At 37.7% G+C, this 21639-nt stretch overlaps 1 protein-coding gene across 1 annotated transcript in view; it reads left to right on the top strand.

The window, feature by feature from the left end:
* Positions 1–21639, top strand: part of LOC133268245 (vitellogenin-1-like) — a 58059-nt gene that overhangs the window by 18424 nt on the left and 17996 nt on the right. Inside the window, exons 4-19 of the mRNA XM_061451093.1 lie at positions 493–744; positions 3310–3471; positions 4152–4303; positions 7019–7169; positions 7269–7426; positions 7538–7703; positions 8778–8900; positions 10441–10659; positions 12749–12966; positions 13052–13149; positions 16583–16707; positions 16794–16895; positions 16982–17101; positions 17334–17523; positions 17621–17714; positions 17816–18001. Coding sequence (XP_061307077.1) covers positions 493–744; positions 3310–3471; positions 4152–4303; positions 7019–7169; positions 7269–7426; positions 7538–7703; positions 8778–8900; positions 10441–10659; positions 12749–12966; positions 13052–13149; positions 16583–16707; positions 16794–16895; positions 16982–17101; positions 17334–17523; positions 17621–17714; positions 17816–18001 — 2516 coding nt within the window. The remainder of the gene's footprint in view (positions 1–492; positions 745–3309; positions 3472–4151; positions 4304–7018; positions 7170–7268; positions 7427–7537; positions 7704–8777; positions 8901–10440; positions 10660–12748; positions 12967–13051; positions 13150–16582; positions 16708–16793; positions 16896–16981; positions 17102–17333; positions 17524–17620; positions 17715–17815; positions 18002–21639) is intronic.

Below are 21639 nucleotides of genomic sequence, written 5' to 3'. Positions count from 1 at the left end.
ATCTGGCTGGCCCAGCAGCCATGTTGTTATTAGTTTCTGACTGCTGTCTGTGCTCTGTGACCCCAGCGAGAGAGACGACAGAGTTCACAACAGAAGTTAATGATGCTTTATGCAACATTAACTTTCTCCTGCAATTTCCTGTAGATCTTCCATACCACTTTTGGGTAGCAACCTGCTTCATGTACCTACTCTCTGGCTCATTTCTTCATACAAGTCAACCTTTGGCAATATGGATTACCTATGAAACAGAACAGAGTGCAGTGACTGTGGAAATATCTCAGTCATTCACATTACTCTCTCTCCTTTTATATATGGAAATATGCATATTGATACTAGCTATGTTAAATTGTAACTTTTAAGATTTCTCTTTGAATAGGCTCTGTGTTATTTAATAGTGTATTTTTGATGTGAGTAAAGCTCTAGATGCTTGCATGCATTTAAAAAAGCTACTTGAAAAAATTAGAGAGGAATTATTTTCCCCCTTTGTTCTAGATCCACTCAATCGAAGCAGCAGAGTACAATGGTGTCTGGCCTACAAGCTCATTCTCTCGGTCTCTCAAACTGACCCAAGTATTAACTGGGGAACTTAGTACTCCCATCAAGTTTGAGTATAGTAATGGCCATGTTGGAAACCTTAAGGCTCCTGATTCTGTCTCAGATGATGCTCTGAACATCTACAGAGGAATTCTGAATGTGCTGGAGCTAAGTCTAAAGAAGATGCAGCATTCATACAGCTTACAAGAGGTGAGCATCTTGTTTTAGTCATTGTGGTCACTTTCGCTTCAGATTCTTAATACCATATTTTCTGAATTTGTTCTTGACATAAGCTTCTTCACTAACAAAAAACACCTAAGCTTGGAAAATCATGATTAAGTTGTCCTTACAGAACAAGATTTGATGGAGCTGTAGCTAAACAGGATGACTGAATAGCAGATTTTTAATCTGGTTGATCAAAGTATTTCTGTAAATGTATGTACAGTATTAGACCCTTAGCAAATCGGGCTTGTGATTCTAGAGGAAGCAAATTTTTGTGAAAGCTGAAGCCTAAATAAAATTTGAATAGTGTATTAAAACAAGCTTAAATGTGCAGCACAAGATTAAAGCTAAAATAACAGTAATTTGACTTTTTTGGCAATCATATATACTTTAATCTCTTCTAGCTCCTCTTTTAGGAAGGAAACAGTATATATGCCATGACATTTTTGGGGCTGTTCAGCCTGGAGAAGAGAAGGCTGCGTGGAGAACTCATAGAAGCCTTCCAGTATCTGAAGGGGGCCTATAGGGATGCTGGGAAGGGACTCTTCGTTAGGGACTGTAGTAACAGGACAAGGAGTAATGGATTAAATCTTAAACAGGGGAAGTTTAGATTGAATATAAGGAAGATATTCTTTCCTGTTAGGGTGGTGAGGCACTGGAATGGGTTGCTCAGGGAGGTTGTGAATGCTCCATCCCTGGCGGTGTTCAAGGCCAGTTTGGACAAAGCCTTGGGTGAGATGGTTTAGCGTGAGGTGTCCCTGCCCATGGCAGGGGCTTGGAACTAGATGATCTTACGGTCCTTCCCAGCCCTAACTATTCTGATTCTATGATTACTGTAATAGCTTTAACAGTTGCAGTTGATGCTGTAGGAATTTCCACTGTTTTTCAGGTTTTAATATCTTAGTCAAGGTAAATCATCTGATATTACTATTCACCACAGAAATTGCAATGTGTTTAGTTTTTGCAAAACCATATTTACATTGATTAGACTACATTTGATTTAGAGATCAGCAAAAAAATTGAAATTCTTATACTTTCATGTTACTTTTAGTAAAAATGCAGACCAGGGTAACTTTACTTTTTTTTAATTTATTTTTATGTAAGTAGATTTGTTTCTGGGAAAAGAACTGTATGATTTAATATTTTCATGCTGTTTGTTGTACATAAAAATCCTACTGGTGGTGTCGCGTATTCTGCAGTGCTATTTTCTCATATCTCATTTTACATCTTCATTCTTTCTAATTCAGTTAGCAATATGTCCTACTCTTGCTGTTAGGCAATATATGTGACTTCACCTCCTAGAATAATTTCCAAGTTTTCTTTGCTCTTCTCAAACAGCAACTGATTAATGAGCTTTGGCACCCTTCCTTGACAATCTCAAGTCACTCTGTAAAGGAAGATAAGCATTATTAGTCCCAAAATCTGAAATGCAGAGAGGTTTAAAGGACTTTACCTGGAAAAGTCTATATTGCACCCTGCTGGGTGTCGGGCAAGAGTATCTGAACTAGCCATGAACTGCACACAGCTAGAAAGTGAAGCTAGGCAGGAGGCTACTTCTTCCCACTGAGCCCAGTGGGCTGGAAGCTCCTATTTGAAGTATAGCTGTCTCTGCCACACCCTGCAGTCTGCAGAGGAGCCTCACACCCGTACTCACAGAGTACCAGTCTGTCAGAAAGCATGGGCAATTCTTATTTCCAGCTCTTACCGAAGTCATAGTGTTTTTAGGAATACTGTTAAGCTAAAGATGAAGTGGGTATGTCTTGCCTCCTAACCACCACATGACTATTTTGCTGTTCTGACATAGCCCAGAGCTGCTCTCTGGAGTGGCTATGTTATAAATAACAATAAAAAAAAAAATCATGAAAATAACCTCTCCTCCTAAAATGCAATCTAATACTTTCCTCTTCAAAACTCTCATTGACTGAGGAGATTCAAGAGCTCTTATAAATATATATGCTTGAAATATTATTGAAGATCTGAACTAAAAATGAAAAGAAAACCCACAATCAAAACTCTGCTGTCTTGAAATTCTTTTAAATTATTGCAGTTCATATTATGACAGATCTGATATTTCAAGGCTTGTTCCATAGGCATGTATAAACTGCCTATAAAAGCAAATTTTAAGGGCAGAATGTCATCTCCAACCTTAAAATACTTTGCTGATGAGATTTTATTCTGTATGATCAAATTATTTTGTCACTTTTTATTAATATTCCTGAAATCTTATTTCATAATTGACAGCTCCAACTGGCAACTGTTTCTCACCTTTCTGAGGCTCCAAATTTTGTCTTAGTGAAATTCTTGAGAATTTTAGTTCTGTCAGTGAAACTGATTTGCCTTGCTGGAAACCTGCACATGTGAAAAAGAGGTGAAAGTAACAACCATCCCAATTTTGCTTCTGAAAAATGCCATGAATAAAAAAGCATTCATTTCTATTAGGAATTTTGAAAATACAGAATTAACCAGGAAATTCTATGTGGGGAATAGATGAAGCTTTGCATAGAAGTGCAAAGCTTCATCAATTATTTCTGATCACATTTTCATTTTCACCAGGCTGGGATTGGAGGTATTTGTAACACAACGTATGCAATTCAGGAAAACAAGAGAGCAAGTCTAGTTTATGTGACCAAATCCAAGGACCTGAACAGTTGTGAAGAGAAAGTGCAACTGCTCACAGGTTCAGCATACACTCAACCGTGCCAGACCTGCCAGCAGGTAAATTAGAGTGGTATTATGTAAATGTATTTTATATTCATATGCAGACAGCCATTTGGCATCCACACTATCTCTTGCTTTGTAACACTTAAAAATGAGAGAAGAGTCAGACCTGATATATCTAGTTATCAACATTTTCTTTCTGTGTGAAAAATCAGATCACAGAGCAGCAGAGGTCTGTGCTGCAAACTGTCATGTACTGCAGGCACACTTCAACTAGCTCAAACTAGATGGCTTGGAAACCATTAGTTATCAGCATGAGTTAATTCACCTACTCTGTTTAGTAAGCCAGGTAGTCATGATGTCCAGTTTCTGCTCTTCAAGATAGGTACTGCTGCATCTTCACATAAGTCTGCCTTTGAAATAAAAAATTGTGTGGCTTATACTGCTGCTTTCCTCAGAAAATACATCTCCTTCTTAAGGGAATAACCAATTACTTATGTTTGGGGAAAGTTAAAACAAGCTAACACTTCTTAGTAGTAAAAGTGAGAGACTCACCAGCATTCCTGCCCTCTCCCATGGAAGTGTGCAAGCAGAATTCACATAAACCCTTATAGTGCAAATGAACAAAACAGCCCTAGAAAATGAATGGATTGAAGTGAGTGATATGATAGCTTCTAGTCACAGAATTTACAAGTTCAATGACTCTCTTTGTTTCTTTGCTTCTTTATATTATAAAGAGAAACAGGAATTCCCGGGCAACTGCTACTTATAATTACAAAATCAAGTATACACGTAATGAAGCTGTAATTACACAAGCTGATGTTGAGGAAATCCACCAGTTTGCACCCTTCAATGAGATAACAGGAGGAAATGCTATAGTGGAAGCAAGGTACTGTACATATGCCTGTAATTCACCAAATAACTCAGCATCTCGGTAATCTGATCAAAGTCCATAACTGAAATACTTTACTTCCACAGCCTATTGTTTGCCAATATTTAATTACATAAAATCCCAAACAGTTCATAAAAACAACCTTCACTGTTGTAAATCTGAAACATTCACATCACTATCCAAATTTTATTAGCTAAACTTGGCAGGGTTTGACTATTTTATTTTGCACGGATATTTGATTTATGTCAGAAAAGCCAAAACAAATGTAATTCCATCTGAAAAATTGTAAACTAATATATTTGCAGTAAAATATTTTGAAAGACAGTTACTGAAAGAGAATTTCCTGGAAAATAATAATACAGTAAGAGACCCTACAGACTTTCACAAGAAACCTAGATAGAGCTTTGGATTCTGATCTACTTCCTAAGCACAGACTGCTTGCAAATCTACCATCAAAACTGTTTCTTGATAGGAAATTGAGTTTTATTGCAGAAAGATTGGGTACAAGACATGTAAAATGTATTTGCTTTTCCGAAGCAAATTTTGCATATTTCTTAAACAGGTTTGGGCAAAATGAGAATATGATTTTCTAAGAAATATTGCCACTGCTCATTTTTATCTCAGGCCCCCAGATTTTCAACGTTTGAAAACTTTTTTGTCTATATCAACATCAGTTGGAAAAGTTTTTAGTTACCTGCTTTAGTGATGGACTCTGTAGACAGGAGTGCCCTTCTGAAGAGGGAGGTTTTTTGCATAAAAGTCACTGTACAGAAGATATACCTCAATCCCACTCTTCAGTTTCTGTATTCTTGCATTGCTCCGTTGCTTCTGCAAGAATCTTGTTGGTATAATATACAGTTTTGAAAACTGCAGCATCAGAAAGTTCATGTCAATAAATCACTGATTAACTTCATTAATATGAAAAGCATGTTCAGTTTAGCTAATCAACCAAAAAAAAAAGACAACAACAACAAAGAAACAGTAAAGTTGAAAGTGGCTTTACTATCTCATGCAATCAAGGTGAAGATAGGTACAGTTGTAGTGCTTTTACATAATTACACTTTGTTGTAACCAAGCGTTAGTCCAGAGCCAATGCACTTTTGCTGATTTAAACTGTCCTGCAAGCCTGCATACACTGTTTTTCCTCAGGTGTTAAGCCCTCAGAAAGGGTAGTGCCTTTTCCTATTTTCTGTGGATCTTTTGCGTTACGCAGCAGAACGGGCCAAATATGAGATAGTTGGGAAGATGTGGATGTCACCCAAGTCTTCAGAAGTTATTTCCACAATGCGCTTTCTGTGCTTAGAGGGAAAAAAAAAAATAAAAAATCTAACCTCAAGGACTTAAAACATTCAGAGCTGATTTTTCAGACCTCTTCAAAATAACCCTCTTGCAGCACCTTTCAAAGTCAAGACAGGTTTTACTATTGTTTCACTGTTTTAATCCTATCTTTAGTATTCACTTACTCTTCTCTTCAGAGTATAACATTTTCCCATCTATTCTAGGCAGATATATATCTTCCTAAAATTATGAGAATCAAGAGATGATAGATTCATCATGTTCTGGAAGAGAGAGTAAAATCTGTCTCAGTGTACCTGATGTTATACTTTCTCATCCAAATGCCTTTTCAATAATATTGTGTAAAATTTCAAGAGAGAAAAAAAATCTCTGCTGTTTCTGTAGCAATTTCTATTCAAATTCCAGTGGCTTGCAAAGCAGTTATATGCTATTTTCTGCAGCAGTTCTCTGCAATCCATATGGAAGGAGTGGATAGAAATGGTACAGAAGATCATCATAGAGATTCCAAAATAAACATGCCAATTTTCTATAGAGATTTTGAGATACTGTGTAGTATAGTAACATTGCTTTTGGGATGTTTTCAGTTGTTCAGTACAAATGCCTAACTTTATTATAGTGTCCTAAATGACCTATTTCAAACATAATTGGGGGGGTAAAGTGCATCCCTTTAGCTGAAAATGTAGCGAAGATGATAGAAAATATTTACAAAGACAGTCTCTCATTGCAGTTACTCTTAATAACAAAGGATGAAGGTTCTGTTCTCCTTGAAAAGTTTCCAAAAACTTAAGTACTTTTTGAAAGACTAATCCTGAATTTATCTGGCCCTTTTTGTTTGGGAAATCCAATTTGAAACTTCATGAGAACCTTTTATCTTCTGCAGTCCCCAGGACATTCAGCTTGCCAAGAAAAATGGGGAGGGAATTGTAATAGTGCAAGTAAAAAGATTGTAACATTTCTTATTGTATCTAACAATTTTCAATTCTTTTTGAAGCTTCCAGGAGGCACAGAGACATAAAAGCTTTTATGAACTTCTTAAAATGTTTAGATTAAGTGATGATTTCTAAAAAAGTTTCCACCAGTTATTTTTCTATAATCCTTAATTCCCTCCTTAAGACACAACACACGGTTCCTGTGATGTTCAGGCAGCAGCTTCTCACCTCCCTCTTCATCCTTAAATTCTCAAGCCATGTTATTCCCAAAGGAAGGCAAAGGCTGGCTCTGATCTGAGCCCTGCTTTGTAAGTGATGACCTTCTCAGAGTACAGTTCTGAGCATCATGTCCAAATGTAGCTGTTTTTTTCCCCTCTATAACAAAACCCTTTTGATAAAATTGCAGTTGCATTGCGATGCAGGGAGACAGAATTACTGATTTATTTTTTATTTGTACCCTGTATCTCCCTGGGTTTCTCCATTCCAGGCAGAAACTTGCTTTGACTGATGTGCAGAAGGAAATGGCAGAGGTCCCACCAAAAGAATTTCAGGATCGTGGGTCACTTCAGTACCAGTTTGGCAGTGAATTGCTTCAGCTTCCTGTCCACTTATTCAGAATAAAAAATGTGGAAAGCCAGGTAATGTTCAGCTACTGGATGGACTCTTTGTAGGAGCTTGGAATCTGTGCATGTGGGAAACAATGTGTGTGAGCTTCCTGCATTTCAATCCTCCTGCAGATAGAGGAAAGTCTGCAAGACCTAGTAGAGACCACATCTGAACAGCTTCCCAACGATGCACCAGCAAAAGCCCTCAAGCTTATGCACCTCTTCCGGGCAGCAAATGAGGAGGATTATGAGTCGGTGTGGAAGCAGTTCTCCAGCCAGCCAGTGTACAGGTACAAGCAATGCAAGCAGTGATTCCTGTGCTGACAAACTCTTGAAGACCATCTGGAATAATTATGTTTAAATGCAGATCTGGAAAATGGTCCTTGCCTTTCCCATTACAGGCGCTACATTTTGGATATAATTCCTGCAGTTGCCAGTCACCGTGCACTCAGGTTCTTGAGGCATAAAATGGAAAGGCAAGAACTCACCAACTGGGAAGCAGCTCAGACGGTGCTTGTGGCTCTGCACTCAAGCACACCAACTAGGGACGCAATGGAGGAAGCAACGGTAGGATTCCCTAGACACTCTCCAGTCACTACTGATTTTAGTATCTGTTGTATTTGTTACTTTGAAAGGATGGCAAAGTCTTTGAAAATATAAAGGTTTTATGTCCTCTAGTTAGGTTGAAAGGAGTTTATTTCCTGTCTGTCTTAAGGGGAGGAAAATGCAAATCAAAGGGGAAAAAATGAATCCAGAAAGAAACGGGAAAGAAAGAGTAAAAGTACCCCTCAGGGACAGAAGTTATTGCTGCAAACAATGGTGTCTAGGGTCCCTTTGTCCAAATGTACTTTATAGTTACATCAGATTGGAGTTCTGAGTGTCTACAAAGACTGGGGAGTAAGAAATACATATTTGTTATATCCATTTGTCCTGATTGACCTAGCAGGATGGGTATAAATCAGAGCGGATCTATCAAAATCAAGGGAATTATGTCAGTGTGGACCCCACGTGGGAGTAAGTCCAATGATTTTTACAATTTTTCACTCTTCTGCAGGGTTTAATTCTATCTTCAGACACAGGAGCTTATCTCTGCCTACCCTAGGTAGAGAGCATGAATCTCAGACCAGCGTTTTGCTCTCTGTAAAAGCCATGACAGTCTGGCTGTTACTGTGCAGTAAGGCCCTACTTCCCACTCAAGGAAGCAGTGCGCTGGTGCCTCCTGTCAGCTCCTACATTTATATGAAATATTCCTGTCTGCCCAAAGTACTGAGGTCCATTCACAATGTACCTCAAGGTTTTTGTACCTATAGGTGAAGCAATTATAAAACAGTGATGAATGTTTCCTGAATAATATGTGTTTTTCCTTCCATTCCATAACTGGGTGATTTCCTCCCTTTGGATTAAAGTCTATGCCAAATTTAAATCTGAAACTCTATAAAAGTAAGAGATCAGTCTTCCAGATGTTACTTGGAATTACTTTATGTTTGCATTGTCAAATATAGTAATATCCACTGATTAACTGTAAATACATTGATACAAAAATATCAGTAGCCTGGTTTTACCTTGCATTTGGCAGAAACATATTTTTTAATTTTTTTGCTTTTCATTAATGGTGGTAATGAATAACTGCTTTCTTCCCAGCTCATTGTGAAAAAACATTGCCCACGCTCAAGTACTGTACTTGGAAAGGTTTGCTATCTCAGCTATGCGTCACTGTGTCACAAACAGTGCTCTTCATCAGACTCCTGCTCTGAATGTCTCCAGGTAACCATATAGTTATTTATCTTTTAAAAGAAAAATTAAGCCATGAGTACTTTCTTCATTATTTAGAAACCTGTATTTCACTTCACTACAGTGTTTTCTTTGGGGAAAGGAACCCCAGTTGGTTAACTACAGCATTTTTATCTCTAGATTAACACAGGAAAGAGTGAGAGGAAGAAGCACATAATTCACAGCACTTTCTATCTGAGTATCTCTGAGTGCTTCACTGCCAATTAGTAATGAAAGAGCATGGCATTGCTCTGAAATATTTTAAATATAGGTACTTGTACATACTTATAAATAAACTAAGTGACACAAAAGCCCATGTTTTTGCCCGGAGTCATGTAGCCCAGCCATTTCTCAGCCAGAAGCAGAGCCCAGTCATCCACAAAGGCTGTAAGCTTTAAATAATAGTAATACCCTCCCTGTTCTGCACTGCTTTTAATCAACAAGCCTGGAAACAATTTAAAGAGGTAGTAAATAGCGTTTGCTGTTTCTAGAGATGCACATCATGGTATACAGAGCTTGGCCATTCTGCAGTGATAGAGAGTAAAAGAGAAATAGGTGTTTTCTTTAACACTGGTCAGTCCACCAACCCCAGTAAGAGCAGGATGTGCCTGCCATGCCTGCATTTTTTTCCTGTAGTACAGAGACATGGCCAACATTCCTACATGTGTCTGTTGTGTTACGATTACCACCAGTGCTCTTGAGCTAATTAAATCTGAAAAGACCGGTTCCAGGAATGGAAATTCTTTCCCAAAGGAAATGATTGTATAGGCTTATTCAATGCATTTCAAATATCCATTCATTTGATTAGTAATATCAAATAGACTGTTTCTGCATCATCAATGGATCTCAAATGTGATATTTTATAGCATAGGAACTGTATTGAAATGATTCTATAATGTCTCAGGGTTTTTTTTAGAGCCATTAGTTAACATTGAAAACAGTTTTCTATTAGGATTTAGTTCTTATATTCAGCCTTCACACAACTACTTCTAATCTTGCCACGTGAATATTAGTGTGATCAAGTTGCTTACAACAAAGGCTGAGGGATGACCTGATTATCTTGTTGCCAGCTATTAATCCGTACTAAAAAGTGGCTGTCATAGCTGAAGTTTAGAGCATCTCCACTAGCTATATCTTCAGGAATCTTGTTTAAGGGTCTGAAGAATTTAGCTGTATCTACATTTTTCATCTGTCTTCAGCCAAGAGATATTCAAACAGCATTATTGCAAGGTTCCTAATTCACCCCAAAAGGCAGTGGGAACTAGCTCCTAGCCATTATTTTTCATTTTAAAGCTCTTACTTGATAACTTTAAGGCACAGTGATGAAGAAACTGTTCATTGCAGCATTCTTGGCTATGCTCGTTCTATGAATAAAATGTCCTATTCATGAGGACAGAAAGAATTTGAAAATATTTAAAGTAAGTGAATTGAACAAACTGAAATTATCAGAGTCAAACCTCAAAATAGTCTGGGGGATGGGATATAGATAAGAGCTGGAATTGAACTCAACAGAAAATCTGTTTTATTTTTTCAGCTACTTCATGGCTTTGCAGGAGAGGTATTGAGCAAATCTAACACAGAAGACATTTCCCTGGCTTTGAAAGCCCTTGGGAATGTAGGACATCCAGCCAGCATCAAGCACATCAAGAAATTTTTGCCAGGATATGCAGCTGGTGCCTCAGATTTGCCTCTCAAGGTCCATGCAACTGCTGTGATGGCCCTGAAAAACGTAGGCATGAAAGATCCAAAACTGGTAAGGAAACAAAGCTGCCTCCTTTGCACCTATGACAACCAAACACAAGGTTGATAATCAATGGGTGATGAGCAGATTTTTTTCTTTTTTTTTTTTTATTTTTTCAAGTATACCTTTAATATGTTGTGGGTTTTTTAAAATACTTAGTCATTCCTTGGTATGTCTTATTCCTTTTGACATTAATCTCTAGTATTTCAGACTGCAACAAAAATTCCATTAAAATGATAGTCATTACCCTATTATTGAAGACAAATCAGTATTTCCATTGCAAACATTTATTTTCCAAGCACATTAGACAGAAAGCTAAATCATTGACCAAAATATGTTTAGTGCTACTTCAACTTTGGTATGTGAAAGAACCACAAAACAAGGTTTTCAGAGAATTGACATTTAATACTGTCACATCTAATTGTAATTCAAGACCAGATCTTACTGTAAATAGATACTAGAGGTTTGCATCCTAATTACAAATTTACAGACATTGTGTGGGTTTAAGTCATAAGCAGAACATTTACTAAATGTGACTTTTGTCCCTGAACGGGATAATGATTAGATATCACATACAATGGTTACACAGGCATACTCTCATCCACCACAGACATCACTTTACAATCGTTTTCAGTTTAAAACAAACTGCTTCAAAAAGAAAACCTTGCATTTTCAAGATATTTTTTTCTGATACTGATTTTTTGTTTTACATGTCTTTTCTTAATGTAAAAAGTAAAAGAAAAGCTTTCATTAACTATTCTGCTACTAATCTGTCTGTTTTTTCCGTTATACTGTTTTTGCATATGATTCCCAGGTTTGAGTGAACATATTGATCCACAGACAATAGTGTGCCAGGGTATGCTTTTAAGTTAAAGAATAAAGAAATTTACCAGAGTGCAGTAGCTAGACAGGGAAAAGTGGGAGGAGGAGAGAATAGCAAGGGTAGGAGTTACAGTATTTGCCAGGGAAGAAAAAAAAAACAGTTTAGTGTTTGAAAATGATGCTGTGTCTCTGATTGCCCTTTGGCCTGGCTTTCCACATGTGACCCAGACCACTGTTTAGTTCTATTTTCTATGCGTTTTCTTTGGAGAAAATTGATCTGGAGAAAGTCAATGCCTGTGGCTGGATTTTTCATTGTTCAAAACTAGTTTAATGCCTGGTTTGCAGCTAGCTACACACCCATATTTGCATTAAACAGACTTAATACACAGTCTCCCTTTTCTATTTGTTTAACATTTAATTTGAAATGGTAGTAACATTTAGAAAGAGGCTACTGCATCCTTGACCACTTTTACCTTGGTATTTGATAATCAACATATTTAAATCAATAAAACCAGAGTGCTTCCAAAATTTGTGGGAGTTTTCTGGATCAGACTTTCATCAGAGAGCTAGGTGTGTATCGTCCCAATCAGGACAGGACTTTGCAGAGGGACTACCAGCACGGTGTTACACCATTCACATCCATTTCGAAGCTAGGGTTAAAGGCTTCAGCACAACTAGTGGAAACTGCAAAGGTTCCAGTACAAAATTAGTCTTGACACTGAGTATTGCTGAGGTCAAATATATGGGTCATATTGGTCACAGGTAGTACTGTGGAAATTACATTTGTTGCGTAAACTTTCAGTTTTAAGCTTCCTAATTGGCATAGAGATTTCTGGTAATAAACTGGATTTTATTAATTGCATTTTTATTCCATTATTTAGCAGAAGTGGCCCCAGGAGATCAAATGATTAGAAATAAGGCATACCAAATGATTAGAAATAAGGCATACCTTTATGGGTAGGGATAAGTGATCACTGAAACCCCTTCTCAGGTGTGTAATGGATCTGTGAAATCTCTTTTACCTAGTGTGGTTATGCTCCAGATACATTTTGCTGTAGCTCAAAAAGAGGTAATGATCTTGATGTAGAAGTTATCCAGCAAAGTCTGATTGTGTAGGAAGTCAGACTACATTACCATAATGCCTCTTTCAGCCCTCAGACTGTGAAACCAGGCACAGTATTGCCATAATAACTAAATACTACACATTTCACTGATGATGAATGGCTATTAGCAAAATGTTCAAACACACTGTAAATTTGAGCGCATCTATTATTTTCAGGTCCAGGCTATTACCCTTGAGATTTTCCTGAATCAAAAACTTCATCCTCGGGTCCGAATGTTAGCTGCAGTGGTTTTGCTTGAAACCAAGCCAGGTCTTCCAATACTAATGACAGTAGCTGATGCTGTCCTGAAGGAACCTAGCATGCAAGTGGCAAGTTTCATCTACTCTCACGTGAGGGCCCTGGGTAGGAGCACAGCTCCAGATCTTCAAGCAGTGTAAGGAAAATCTGGATCCCTTCCTTAGATGAAAAACTAATTGCAAACTAATTGAAGTGCTAATGTGCTCACTGAATTTTTCCAGGGCTTCTGCCTGCAGAATGGCCATCAGAGCATTAAGTGCCAAATTTGACAGATCTGGATATCAGTTCAGCAAGGTTTTCCGGTTCAGTATGTTTAAAGGTAAGATTCAGAAGATTTTGTAGATATATATATACAGTTCAATGAAAAAAAATTGTACAGTATGAGAACCCAATTCTCCTAGCCAGCTGTTTAGCTGCATGTTGTTCCTCCCTTTTCTCTCATGTTCCATGAAAAAATAAATAAAGAAATAACAATCTCAGGCTTTCCATTTGGAGAGTGTTTATGTCCCCATGTGTTTTGCATTGTACACTGCCAGTATGAAATTACCAGAGGACTTGTGGGGCTCTAACCTTCCATTTTCATTAGCCAGAGAGGCACATGCTCCTGTATCTAATGCTGTAATCTCAGTGGTGCTTAGTAATTTCATACTATTGTTCAGCACCAAACAAACAGAAGGGACCTAAATTACTGCTGAAGTGAATTAATTTCTACCAGTGCTGAACACCTACAACTCTTACTGAATTCAAATATGACGCTAAATAATCTTCACCCCCAACAGTAGTGCCCAGTGAAAAAGAAACTCTGCAGATGTGACAATTCATTGCACCCATAAGCAGTTAACTCAGGCTTATTGTCTAAAGATTTTTCTTGCATCTTCCTACCAGGATTCTTTTCTGGAATGAGCAGATCCACATATGGGAGGGATCTGGAGGCTGATCAGTTACATCAATGGGAGCTGCACATGAAAATGTATTCAGGAGGGCCAGATTAGAAAGCAGCTCTTGTTAGGCCAAATTGTAGCTATTTCTATTTTCCATGTGTGTTATTTTTCTCAATAGAGATTTTTCAAGCAACTCACCTATGTAAATGACCATGACAGCATCAGTGATTTGGCATATGCAGGTGGCAGACTAGGGAGATCATATCTACCAACACAGTCTCCTTACACATGCTGTTTATATAAGAGCACCTGGATGTTTTTAGTGTTTTTGTTATTCACTGGTACATGCAAACATTATTTTCAAAGTGATCAACAGAAAAAGAGACTCTGAAACACCTGAAATGCACAGTGCTAAATGTACAAGTTCTTTTGCCTTCTTTTTGGAGGGAGGGGAGTTGTTTGAAAGATTTCTGTAGATCTTATTGTTTCCTGCCCCTGTTTCATCATTTTTACATGACCATTTAAACTGCTCAATAACAAAAATAAATGTAATACATACCACAACAATCACAGTAATAAATTATACATATGCTTGCTGCCTCAAAGGTGGAGACAGCACGCAAATAAATACAGTCAATTTTTTACCATTTAAAACGCATTCAGGAAGCAATACATTTTCCAGTAATAGGCAGATGTGTGTTTCTAGTTTTAGGTACTCATTTTCTCATCCTATTTTTGATTTTAAAATGAGCTATCTGGATTTTCACACAGTGAAAAAGAGGGGTGCAGTATGCATGAGGGTAGCTGGCAGAGGGATATGTAAATAGCATCTGTCAGACATGGTCACCACAAACAGTGCTTCCTGCTCTACACACTGCCACTGAAATCTAAGGGATGACCCAGCTTCTGCTTAACGTGAGGACTAATGGAATCTGACTCTCAATATGCACAGACTCATATTATTAAGTCTGTGTACTAATGTTCATAGGTACCAAAGACTGGTTTCTTTGATCACTGATATTTTTTCCCCCCTTCCCTAGGGCAAGACATTTAGTCAGATACATCCAGGTGCCATCACGCTGTCACAGTAAAGTGGTTACAGTACATGATCTGACTGTATCAGTTGGATTTTCCATTGAGAGACATTGTCTGGAGAGAGGTTTCCTTGCCCATGGCAGGGGGGTTGAAACTAGATGATCTTAACATCCTTTTCAACCCTAACCATTGTATGATTCTATGATGAGCATTAGCGCTGTGTGAATGCCCAAGGTATGGAAAATATCCATGCTCTCTTCTCTTATGCCATAGGAGGTGTCATAAATACTTGTATTTTGATTGTAAGAGCTGTTATTGAACCAGTGCGTTTTAGGTAGGTAGTGCCTAGCACTTTGGTTAGCGCAGGAGCTATATACAGCAAAACGGTGAAAACAATTTAGTAAAATGCCAGTTCATACAGACCTACTAGGCTAAGTGGATTGCTTTTCCAACAAACTATTCCTCAAATGCATGAAAAGTTGGAATCTGCCATGATAAATTAGAAATCAAAATTAGTCCTAGCAATCTGACAGGAAACAACTGAATATGAGGAGTAAACAAGGGTGAAGGATCATCCAGATCCCTATCTGCATGCATGGATTCAGAAGAGAATAAGAAAGTGTTGACACACAAGTGAGATATTATCTGAAACCCAGAGAGTGGCACTAGAGAAGTAATGTGGGTGTGAGTGTTCATAACACCCCCATTTGTGAACCAAGCAATAATCTTTTCATTAAATTTTGGCTAAATAATTTATGAGAATTTATGCACTGCTTTTCTGGGAAGAGGTCAGAGACTCACTCCCTCTCGTAATATTTGAAAATATATTCACCAATAATTTCCGTGCAGGCACTAAACTTACTGGTCTGGATCTTCCAGGGCTCTGCAATTGTTCTAGCTGTACTGGCTTCCCAAAGCTTATTTCTGGTGGTGCTAGGATTTAAGTATTTGGTGCCTATGTATAAAATGAGAATAGCAGAAAGTTAACGTAGGGACTCCTAAAATACTTCCCCGTCTTCCAACTAGTGTAGGATGAGAAGAGAGAGGAAGTCTGGAAAAAAGGAAGCATAACAGAGATGCCTACATATCATGACAGCCTTGTTCCTCTTGAAACCTATGGAAACTTAGAAAAGCCTTTGGATTACATTAACTCAGAAAACAGGACTGTATAGACCTGTGCCAAGATCAGGAAGAATAGGTGACTGTGCTCTGCACATAATGTCTGTATCTAAGAACATTATAGATGACAAATCTAATGTAGAGAACATAAATAGACTCAAACTATGCTTACTCAAAGTTCACTCAATAGTTAACAATTACTTAACAATTAGTACATTTCATCTAAGGAGTTACAGAATTTGGAACTAAATGTATTAAATTGCCTCTGAGTCATTTGAGAGACAAATCTACACCTTGCGATCTGTCCTTATAGGACATCTTTATCACTTTCCCTAAATGATTAGCAAAGGATGGCAAATCTTTTTTTATTTCTAATCCCCTTTGTCAAGTTGCCCTAAATGACGTCTCATAAAAGCATTTCATAAGCTGACGTTACAGAATCTGAATGGGTGTAAATGATATAGCAGAAGCAATTGGAAAAATAACATAATCACCATGCAATGAGCAGGGGACTTGTAATTTTACCCACTAATAGTTAAAAAATGCAGAATATTCTGTTTATAATTGGTTTATAACATCAGTTTTATAGCTGGGTTTTCTGGCTTTTCTCATATTGTGCTGTATCAGTTGAATTATGCAATTAGTAAATTGATACAATCTGTGTACTGTGGCTTTAAAAATTAACTGTGATGTATCTTACTGCCTATTTCTCTTCAGAGATTCTTATGAGTGGACTGGCAGCTAAATATTTGGTATTGAACAATGCAGGCAGTTTAATTCCAACGATGGCAATGTCCCAGCTGCGGACACATTTCCTAGGCAGAGTTGCTGATCCCTTGGAGGTAATTTAGTCTACCTGCAGTTTGCCCTCTTATCCCTTGTTATGACCATCATCCAGATGGCATTTACACTTTACTTCTTCCTGCAGGTTGGAATAACAGTTGAAGGACTGCAGGAGATATTTGCTACAGGTTACTCTCCTGACAGGGACTGGGAGACCGACTATGACTTCAAGGAAGTCCTGAAAAAGGTAAATTCTCAAGGAAAAGAGAATCTTTAAGGTATTGCTACCTGAAATGTTATGAATAATCAGGCTTTCTTCCTCTTCTCATGCAGCTCTCTGACTGGAAGGCATTCTCCAGTGACAAACCTTTTGCATCAGCCTACTTGAAGATGTTTGGCCAAGAGCTGTTTTTCGGTGGACTAGATAAAAATGCCATTCAAAATGCATTGCAGGTATAGTTTTGAAAATACCACCACTAACACATCAAATGCTTTAAAATTTTATGCTTTCACAAATTCTGACTCTTCTTTTAATTTCTGATTTCAGGAGGGTGTTTTGTCTTTAGTATTAATAAGGTCAAGCTATAATCATTGCTAGCAGTCTTTCCTCTGAGGCATATTTAATGACATGCATCATGATATTCGAGTTCTGTTTATTTACACAGTTTGAACTCTGTAACTGCAGGCATGGTATGGACCTGAAGAAAAAATCCCTTCGATAAGGAAAATAATCAGTAGCCTTCAAAGTGGTGTAGCAAGGCAGTGGACCAAGGCCTTACTCTCCTCTGAGATCCGTCGTATTGTGCCCACCTGCACTGGGTTTCCAACAGAGACAAGCTTCTATTACTCTTCCATCACAAAAGTAGCAGGGAACGGTAATGGATTTCAAGACCTGAGTAATACAAACATTCTTGTCAGGACTGGACGGGATTTTTAACACTCTTTTTTTTTTTTTTTTCCTCTCTGTAATAGTTCAAGCACAGATTACACCTTCTCCAAAATCTGATTTCAGATTGACTGAATTACTAAATGCCAACATTAGGCTGCGATCCAAAATGAGTCTAAGGTAAATATTTAGTATAAAATAAAAGAAAGTTTCTAAGCGACAGACGCCATAAAAATTCACAGCTGTCTGAACATAATCTTACCTGCATTATACCTTTTCAGCATGGCTAAGGAGATGATCTTTGTGATGGGGATCAACACATACATAGTACAAGCAGGGCTGGAAGCACACGCCAAAATAAATGCTCATGTACCTGTGAATGTTGTTGCCACTGTCCAGATGAAGGAAAAAAATATCAAAATTGAAATTCCATCATGTAAAGATGAGACTAACATAATTACTCTAAGGTAAGACATAGCACTTATTATCTTTCTTTATAGCAATGCAGAGTCTACAAATAGAACAGTTGCTTGTCTTTGAATGACAGCTTGGGTAACTGGCAATGATCACTGTAGTTTATTTGTTTTAAATGAAGTGACATGTACCAAAGCTTTCCTTGAAAATATGCATTACTTCCTGTGGCTGCAACCTGAGAATGCTACTTAGGACTATTTCTCAGTTATTGAGACCCATAAGCTATTTGAAACACAAATGGTATAAAATTTCTAATCCAGTGCATATATTTGGACTGGAGAAATTAAGTAAGATATAAGCCAGATGAATGCTACCATTTATAACAGATAACCCACATATATTTGCATTTAATGCCTTGAAGCAGAGAGGATTTTGTGTTTCTTGTGTTTTTACCTTGTTTCCCTGTGGCTGCCATTTGGTTTTCTTACCTGTTAGGTTTACTTGATTCATTATCAGTGCATGCAGTTACAATACACTCTGGAAAACTGTTGCAGCCAGATGCCAAACAAATGAAAACAGATGGAAATACAACTACAAAGAGAGGGAGGAAACAGAAAGAGTATGTCCAAGGAATCAAAGCAGTAGACCAAAGAAAACCTTCACACATACACATGAAAAAATACTGAGAAAGACAACCCGAAAATTCATCACAAAAGAAAAAGCATCACTGACAACAGAAATCAGCTATTATACAATACACTGAAATGTTAACAAGTTTCTGCTTTAGGAATACAGCCGTAACAAAAGAGCTCAGTTGCTTGATCCAGCTGCAATTAGCATTCATGGCTGCTGGCCCAGAGAAGCTCTGCAGGTCCCCCAGTTTAACCACCGGTTAGGCTAATCATTATTCTCCCTTGCCCTTTAATGGTCACAGACCATCCTGCATACTCCTCCCTAAGATGATCCCTCTACTCCATCAAATGTGATTGTAATCAGGTTCTCTGTGCAGACTGGGGAAGGTTTGGGCAGTTCATAGAGCTAAAATTAGCTGTGTGTTTTCTTTTGTTCTGTTTCTTGTGAAGACCAGGACAGTCTGCTCCCAGGGTCATCAGGACAGCAGGCACCTGCTCTCCCTAGCCCTGTGTTGGAGAGGGTGAGGTGGATATTAATGTGCTCAATAAGGATGCCGAACTGAGAATTTTGAACAGTGATATGGAGTTCAGAGCCCCAAGCAGAGCTGCAGGTTTTAGCAGAAGGATCCTCTCTGCAAAGCAAAATAAAAATAGTTTCCTCCTTTGACTTAAGGGGATATCAAATCAGACACAAAAAGGGTTAAATGCATTGCCAGTATCATACACGAGGGATTACAGCAGAGAAGTCCATGAGTTCCAGCCCAAGCACTGTTTTAGACCCTGCAGCATTATCATTTATAAAGTGAAGTAGTCACTCGGAAATAGCTCTATAATGCTAAGTATGTGAGAAAACTAAGATTCACTAGCTAACTTTTAGTACCATCAAATTTTCTCCAAAAAGTATTCCTGTTCACTGTTACAAAACAAATGGTCAGTGGAAATCACACAGAGCAATGAAAGAGCAATGAAAGTGCAATAAGTGAAGGTAAAGCAATAACTAGCAAATATAACATTGAACTACATCACTGGCAAGGTCAAAGACCAAGAAACGTAAAATCTTACAGCTATGAAGAGAAACAAGCAGGCATGATAGAGAGAGAAAGTGTACATGTGTACTTTATATAGAGTGAGTCAGTTTTACATAGACTTTCTCTTCCTTTTGCATAAATCCTATAAAGAATAAAGGACCTGTTGAATTCAATATTTTAGAGATATTCTGACAACTTCCCTTGTTAGCTTTAAATATCCCATTTAAAGAAACATTTCCAGAAACTATTGCTCTTTCATTTGTTTGTGAGCTCTCTTAAAAATATTTTAGCATTGAGTACTTTGTCTTGGTGGTCAGTGGGTTACATTCTCTAGTACTATGTCATTAGAGGAAGTCAGGATGTGATTTTATTTTCCACTTCATCTCTCAAATCCAGTCAAGGGAAGCAAACAGTCTTCAATAGCATTAAGGTTGGTTATATCCTACACACCATACAGGTTATAACCTGTCACAGTTGTGGGGATTTATATAAATTTTCAGGAGCTGAAGAGAAACTCAGGTGGGCTATCACAGACTCTAAAGAAAAAAATAATGAAACCTTTTGCAATAGAGAGATTACATTCCCAAGATAAATCAGCCCATTACAAACTCAACTTTCTTTATAGAAAAATCAGAGCAAAATAATTAATCATACCATAGAGAGAATACATAACATGTGTTTCAATTCAATCTTATCAAAGTTAAATTTAATTAAAAATAATAGTTATTTTTAAGGCTCTTTTAACATAATTATTTAGCAGATGGCTACTTAAACATACTTTTTAACAAAATTTACAAGAAGAAGTAAAAATCAAATAAATTTCAGGGAAAATTAGAGCCCTGTGATTAAAGTATAAATATGGAGAGCTGCCAGGAAATGCACTTTGCAAATATATATTTATAATAACATGCTACTGAAGTATATACATAAGCTTGAATACAGTTTGTATCACAGAGCTTTTTTTGCTGGTTTTAACTGTAGGATAAGCACAAATTGCTTCACATAGGCATTTTATCAGATGAATTATGAAATTACAGCACTGTGTACAACATGTATACAACTCAGGTAGCTGAAAATGCAGAAGAGCCAGTGAACACTGTGAGCTCACAAGGCAGCATGGTGTGTCTGGAGAGCAAGAAGGGAAATGCCTGGTACTCCAAGTTGCTGGTTTTATAACACCTTTCAACCAAGGTCAGAAGGATGAGGCATAGGAAAGGCAGAAATTATTGTTTCGCCAGAGCAGAAAGAATGCTAAAGATCTGTTTGGAGGACAGTCCCTTGCTCCTCATTTATCTGGGTATAATTTCATGCTGTGCTTTAAAACCTGGAAAAACAGTTTTTTGCTGGGTGGCTTTTTTTGTTGTTGTTGTTGTTTTTTTAAACTGCTCTTCTGTCCCCATGTTAAGGATGTATGTAAGGCCACGCTCATGGAAACATTAGTAGGCCCAACACAGCTGAATTGCTTGTCCTTTACCCCTGCAGTGAATTTGGCTTATATTATAGCACAGCTTCTTCTCTCATCCAAAAAATACACTAATACATATTGGAAAATCTCCTTTTTATTTTTCTCCCTTGTGTGAGATCAGAGAGTACAGATTCTTTCATACCATAGCTTTAGGCCTTCTTTGTGACTGTTTTTCTTGTTAAAGCACCAGAGCTGGCTCTTGTAGCCTATTTTTACTGTGCCGTGTGATTCTGCAGACATTGACATGTGTCACCTGTGATGCAGCTACATTTGTCAGCTCTCTGTGCTCAACAGGGAGGAATCGATCTTCCACTTTCATTAGGTGGCAGAAGTAGACTATTGGCATAAAAAATACTACAAAAATTGGTAAGAAACCCCAGGGCTTTCTGCTTGGAGACCCAGCCTGCAGTTCAGTGGTCATTTGAATTATTGAATGGGATTAAAATAAAAAACATTTTCCTTTTTGTCTCTGTACCCAGATGAGCCATCTGAAATACAAGTTGATTTGTATTTTCTTTCATCCTCTCAGCTTGTTAGGGAGAATACTTTATTTCAGATTCCATTCT

The sequence above is a fragment of the Pezoporus flaviventris genome, unplaced genomic scaffold (assembly GCF_033815535.1).
Source record: "Pezoporus flaviventris isolate CSIRO_AGI_PZ_B2104156 unplaced genomic scaffold, CSIRO_AGI_Pfla_v1 ptg000013l, whole genome shotgun sequence".
Classification (NCBI taxonomy): domain Eukaryota; kingdom Metazoa; phylum Chordata; class Aves; order Psittaciformes; family Psittacidae; genus Pezoporus; species Pezoporus flaviventris.
The sequence above is the reverse complement of the archived record's forward strand: the minus strand, read 5'-3'. Positions and strand labels throughout refer to the sequence as shown.